This window comes from Triticum aestivum, chromosome 1B (genome assembly GCF_018294505.1).
Source record: "Triticum aestivum cultivar Chinese Spring chromosome 1B, IWGSC CS RefSeq v2.1, whole genome shotgun sequence".
Lineage (NCBI taxonomy): Eukaryota > Viridiplantae > Streptophyta > Magnoliopsida > Poales > Poaceae > Triticum > Triticum aestivum.
Genome location: NC_057795.1, coordinates 13,533,822 through 13,539,963, shown reverse-complemented (window position 1 = coordinate 13,539,963; position 6,142 = coordinate 13,533,822). Strand labels below are relative to the sequence as shown.

The 6,142-nt window shown below is 43.6% G+C and overlaps 1 protein-coding gene across 2 annotated transcripts; it reads right to left on the bottom strand.

The window, feature by feature from the left end:
• Positions 1 to 285: 285 nt before the first annotated feature.
• LOC123103701 (disease resistance protein Pik-2) lies at positions 286 to 6,142 on the bottom strand. Of its 2 annotated transcripts, none has more exons than XM_044525370.1 (6): positions 5,959 to 6,142; positions 5,769 to 5,853; positions 5,567 to 5,625; positions 4,408 to 5,469; positions 2,982 to 3,734; positions 286 to 2,409 (listed from the first exon to the last, which is right to left on the bottom strand). In XM_044525370.1, the coding sequence occupies exons 4-6, from the start codon at positions 5,419 to 5,421 to the stop codon at positions 505 to 507; spliced, it is 3,672 nt and encodes a 1,223-aa protein (XP_044381305.1). In that variant the 5' UTR covers positions 5,422 to 5,469; positions 5,567 to 5,625; positions 5,769 to 5,853; positions 5,959 to 6,142; the 3' UTR covers positions 286 to 504. The 2 variants fall into 2 exon arrangements, with proteins under 2 accessions (XP_044381305.1, XP_044381314.1); XM_044525379.1 differs by having other exon boundaries at positions 1,813 to 2,117.

Genomic DNA, 6,142 nt, shown 5'->3' with positions numbered 1-6,142 from the left:
GCTAAAAAATGACTGTGCAACAATCAATTGTCAAATGTAGAATGACTGTTAATGACCCGGGGCAATGAGGTGTTGGCATGGTTGTGAGCATACTTGCTCTAGTCGAGTTCAAACTGTTAAGAACAAACTACATAAGTCTCACCATCGTCTAACACTAGCTAGTTGCCACAGGGCTCAAGTTTGAGCCGAATCTCAAAGAGATTTGACTCATGTATTCTATCACAAAGGAAATAGTCCTACTAACAGGGCTCAGTGGATTGCAATTTCTGAACTTGCACTGCTGAATTGACAGGATCCTCCAAGATCAGTACATACTAATAAAACAGTAAACAGTACTACATGCTGGAGCGATTTAAACACACTGGTGTCCAAATTATAACTGTACTGTTTACTTGAACTGGTAGTACTACAAGCAAATGGACAACAGGGAAAATACTACAACAGAGCTCCCAGCTTGGCCTCGAAATAACAATACTCCCAGAATAACTTAACTCTGGATTGAGATCAGACCCTCTTCAGGACGGGTCGGTTTGGATTCTCGGCAAGCTCGGCCCTCAGGTATGCCAGTTCGGAGTAATTGTAGTAACCTTCCAGCACAACTTCCTTGAGGCTCGCGATAGTTGGTAGCCCCGAAAGGGAATTGCCGTTGACTTCCATGCAAAACAACTTGAGCATCTCAAGCGTAGGGATTGCTTCTTGTTCAAACTTCACAGATATATAGCCACTAAGTTCCAGAAACACCAGGCTTTGGAATGCCCCCTGACGGAAACAGAACACTTTATCCTCACAGATTGATCCCCTCAACAGATGCAAGGAGCCCAGGTTTGGAAGATTACCAAGGACTTGCATTGCCTCATTGTCCTCTGATAACATGGTGCTCCGCAGCTTCAGCTTCACCAGATTCTTGAGCCCCTGGACCCATTCTGGCAGTCTGACCAGGTTGCCGTAGAGCTTGAGGCTCTGCAGTGTCACTGGAAACGAGAACTTTCCCTCCAAGCAGCCACATAAACCTGGCTCCCCCTCTGACCGGATTGATAATGATGCCAGGTGACTCATGCCAACAATTGCCGAGCACAACTCTTGGCCATTTTCCTTATTGACACCAGTCACTCCCAACTTGCATAGATGGGTCAGCTCTTTTATGTCTTGCAGAATAATTTTCCCACGTCGCCCAATGTTTACAACACCTAGTGTGCGCAGGGCTTTCAGTTTCCTCATCCCTCTTGGCACTAGAACACCATGCTGGTCTAGGCCCATCGCAATTAAAGGGAGTATGAGGTAGCAAAAATGTTCACATAGATCACGGTGGCTCACACCATTCCCATAAATAGTCTCAAGTGCACAACACCCAACACAACACATCATCATCCAAACAAATGAAGTGCATGGCCGGTTCTTCATTACCTGAGGAAAGTCATCAGCATATTCTTCCCACGAGACACTCTCATTTTCCGGTATTATCCCAGCACGAAGATAATTTAGCTTCCGAAGCTTGATGATGGTCTTTGGCAGGACCATTATGTTGGTACCTCTAATGTCTAGTGTCTCAAGCTGTCTCAGGTCACCCAACGAATCTGAAAGGTGGGAAATATCCCCACATCCTCTTAAAGAAAGATATCTTAGGTGAAGAAGCTTTCCAATATTCTTAAGCTGATGATCAAGTAGACATGTTGTGTCTTCCAGGTCCAACACTCGTACAAACCTCATCCTATGAGAAATGAAAAATGACTTCCACTCTCCGAAGCATGTAATTGACCGTAAACGGGACATGTCCACTATGCTCTCAAACTCACTCTTATTTCCCTTCCAGTTGCTGCTTATAGACAGGTGGCGTACCATGACCTGGCTGTTTGAGATACATCCTTCCTCCAGTGTAAAAACAAGATTTTCTTCCATTGACTTTGAGACACCAATTTCACGGATAAGATCATGGACTTGGCAGGAATCAATTCCTTTTATATTATGAATTGATTGTTGAGATGGTAGGATCATACTCCTGCTAATAAGTTCCATGAAGTAGTTATCCGCTATTTCTTCCGCAGGCCTGCTGTGCACCTCCCTTGAGTAACCCTCTGCACTCCATCGACGTGCCAATCGTCCACGTCCAACCTTGTAATCTTCAGGAAAGATGGGCATATATAAGAAACAAGACTTGAGGTGATAAGGTAAACCATCATAACTTCTCATAAGGACAGTTCTTATGGTCCCAAGCTCTGGATTCAACTCCAACTCCGCGCTGAGATGGTCATTCAATTTCCTCCATTCCAAACAGGTTTTTGGTTGGTTTGACAAGAAGCCACCTATGGTGACTATTGCAAGTGGGAGTCGGCTGCACTTCCTCACTATAAGTTCTGCCTGTTCAACTAGTTCAGGATATTGCATATTCAAATCTATAGTCTTCTTGAATACCTGAAATTGTTATGGTCAAGCTATTTAGTTTTGTGAAAATTAGATCAGGTTGGGAACAATATTTCATTATACTTATTGGAATGGATGTATCTCATACAGATATAAAAAAATGTTGTGTGACAGGCAACAGAGATTAATAAGTTTATACTAGAATTATATATTAAACACTGTGTGATACGCAACAGAGGAACTATAGCTCTTTGGGGACACACGACTAATTAGTTCGATTTGGCAGGAACGGCTGGGATTTACAAAACATGAAGAGGGCATATATGTTGTTCAAAGTGACTTGGCAATTGGAACAACCAAATGGTAGGCATATATGTGGTTGCACATCATATCACTAACGTTGGAAGCACACTTTTGAAATAATGTTGACAGTCATGAACTACAATACTGTTGCAACACCTGAATTACTCCTAGTGTGGATCAAAACTAGAGACAAAGGACGTGTTTATAGATCAAGTTACACTCAAATAAAGCTGACCATTTTGGTTGAACAGCCAAGTCGGTGGGTAAAAACCTATGAATGACACGTAAAAATAAGCACGATAATACTTAAGTAGGAGTACCTTTTTAGTGAATAGGTCACATGCATCACTGTGTTCTAGATCTTTGAGCATATATATGTTTTCTTGTCTCCCTGAACAAAGTTTAGCAATACTTTCTTCCCTTGTGGTGACAATGATCCGGCTTGTATATTCCATTCCATGGAAAATTGGTATCATCATGTTCCACTCTGCATTAGATGATACATCATCAACAATAATTAAGCACCTCTTTCTTTCACAAAACCTTGCCAGCTCCTTCATCAATTCTGCAAGTGGCATCAATAACAATGTGGTCTTGTTGCTCAGCAAACCCACCGTGTCCTTCTTTTCAGAAGATTCTCTATCTAGTTGCATAATTAAGCTCCTAAGAAGACCTTCAAGATTGAAAGGACGCATAACAGTCACGCAAGCACGCTTCTCAAACATGGCACTAAGTTCTTGGTTTTGATATATATCTTTCACTAGAGTGGTTTTTCCCAAACCGCCCATTCCCCACACAGTGATCACCTGGAATTCTTGGGTAGGTTGATCTGAAATTAGTTTCATAATCTCAACTTTTTCTTTCTGTCGCCCAACAAGGTGAGATTCCTCCAAAGCAGTCGCCATCGTCCGAATGCGGGTGAAGCTCTTTTTTAATGTATTTTTCCCATCTGCACCCTTGGACTGGTCTTCTGATATTTCACCAGTGGGCACCATCTGGTTGGTATCTGAACTGGTAATGGCACGGTTTGAGCTTGACTCCGTTTTAGTTAAATCTGTTCCATCTTGAGAGACCTGTGCACAAGTGAGCAATGTTAATCCATGTTGAGAGACTATAGATGAATGGATGTAAAATAATGCTAAATAAATAGCCTATAAAAACGATTGAAATAGCTAAAATGCAACTTTCCATTTTTGAACCCAAACTTTTTTTCCCCCGCCCCATTTCCTGAAGAAAGCACAACCTAAGAGATACAAGCATGCGCACACAGGTTACTACTCATAGGAGTGTGCATTCTGTTTGCAAAATGCTAACCTAGAGTGTGATTATCATTTTTGACGATTAGATACTACTTATATACTACTACTGTTTACTTCCAATTTTCAACGTCGCACACAACACGGGTGCTGCTTCACTATCAATAACGGCAGGGTAATTACAGGGACCAAACAATATTGCTTTTTTAGCTATAAATGATATGGTACAAGATGATCTTTTAATTACAAACAACAAACATAATGGTACTCACTCGTTTGTGTGGTTATTGTCAAATGAAACTGGTATATTAAATGAGTAATCATGTGATTAACTCCAAATGAATGTAAACCAGGCCAGAAAGGGAATCTCCCCTACGTTGCTGAGTAATGAACTAATGATGCTTCTGTTTTAATGTAAAACAAACTACAAATGCAAGTGACTGATCTAGAGTTCTAGACGAACAACACATGGTCAAACTTTGAATATTACCTTCTCATGGAAAGCATAAATATTTTCATCACCAAACGATTGCTTGAGATATGATACTATGCTTTCTTGCCCTGCACATAAGCTTGCAACTTCTACTTGAGCAGTGGACACTATGATCCTGCTCCCCAAGTTGTTATTTGGGAAGCAACTTATAACCCGATCCCACACCTCAATGGTGTTTAAGTCATTAATCACGATCAGATACCTCCTCCCACTGACGCACTCATCAAACTTCTCAGCAAGCTCTTGTGCCGTCTTCTCTTCTCCCAGTAGAGCTTTAGCCCCTACACCCATGTGAAATTGCTCCACCATACTCTGAATGAAGTCTTTGGGATTAAAAGGATGCATCAGCCTCACCCAGGCTCGGCACGGGAACTTGCCTTTAGTATCTGGATTCTCATAGACTCCTCGGACAATGGATATCTGCCCTAGATCAGCAATTGTTCCCCACACCGCAATCACCCTCAGGCCATTCTCCTTCTGGTTGACCAGCTGAAAAATATCCAGTTTGGATTTCTCTTGCCTTGCCATGTGCCTTGCTTCATTAATACCAAATAGTGCTGCAGAAGTAATGCTAGACTGCTCTGCAGCCATGGCGGCCTTGGATCCAGAGCCCTTGATGAGATTGTAGCGCATGTTTCTCTGGCTGACATCCTCAACATTGGCTCTGAGCTCCTTCATCTGCTTTGCCACATGGCACCGGCCGAGTAGGTTGCGACGGATACGCCACCAAGACTGCTTCTCGAGGCGCACGGCGAACTCTTGGAGGGTGTCCTCGACGTCGTAGGCCACGTCGCGGACTTGCTTCACCCACACCTTGACCACCCTGTTGCCATCTCCCTCGTCATGAGCGGACTCAAGGAAAGCCTGCATCATCTCGAGCTCATTGGTGATGAAGACCTGGTCACGCCGGACTCCGAGCTGCAGGGCCACCTCCTCCGCCAGGGCAGATGTGGCATAGCTAAGCGCTCCACTCAGCACGGACTTTCCAACACTCAGTGCCGTCGTCTCCATTAGTTGAGCGTTTGTGTGGAATTATTGGTTTGACCGATGGATGAAGTACTGCCCAATGCCAATGCAGAATGTCAGTACTGTACCGGTACTTGAACAAAATCCTAAAAGGTACAAATAACACACGAAGATTGGGGAACAAACTCACAGGGGCGTCAGTGGTGACCGCAGCCAGTGGCGACAGTAACTTTTCACGGCGAATCTATTCTGAGAACAAACCAAGAACGAAAAATAAGATTCTATAATCCAGCAAAATACTTAGCATATTAATCAATGGCTCGCTGAGAATACATGAATGTGAAAGATTTCAGCTAGAACGCATAGCAAGAAAGATGAGATCTACTAATTACCTGGCTCAGCAGATCAGTTGATTCAGTACAGCATCGTGCTCTGACGGATCCGGAACTCCAGTGTTCTTGATGTTCCACAGCCACCCTGGATTCAACCAACACAAATCAGATCAGACTCTCAAGCAGGAGATCTGAGTTTCTAGCTCCAACCATTGCTACTTTAACTGGAAAAAATCGACAGAAAACATACCCAAAAAATCCACCGGCCTTCTCCCCTCGCCAATGGTGCTAAGAAGGGCTCTGGCAGTGGCAGAGGCGAGCTCGGAGGTTGGCAGCGAAATGGGGGAGACTGAGACGGGAGGAAGGGAGCACTCGGTGGAGACGAGGAGCAGAGGACGACCAGGAACAGCAGCAGTCAAGAGAAGAAGACACTA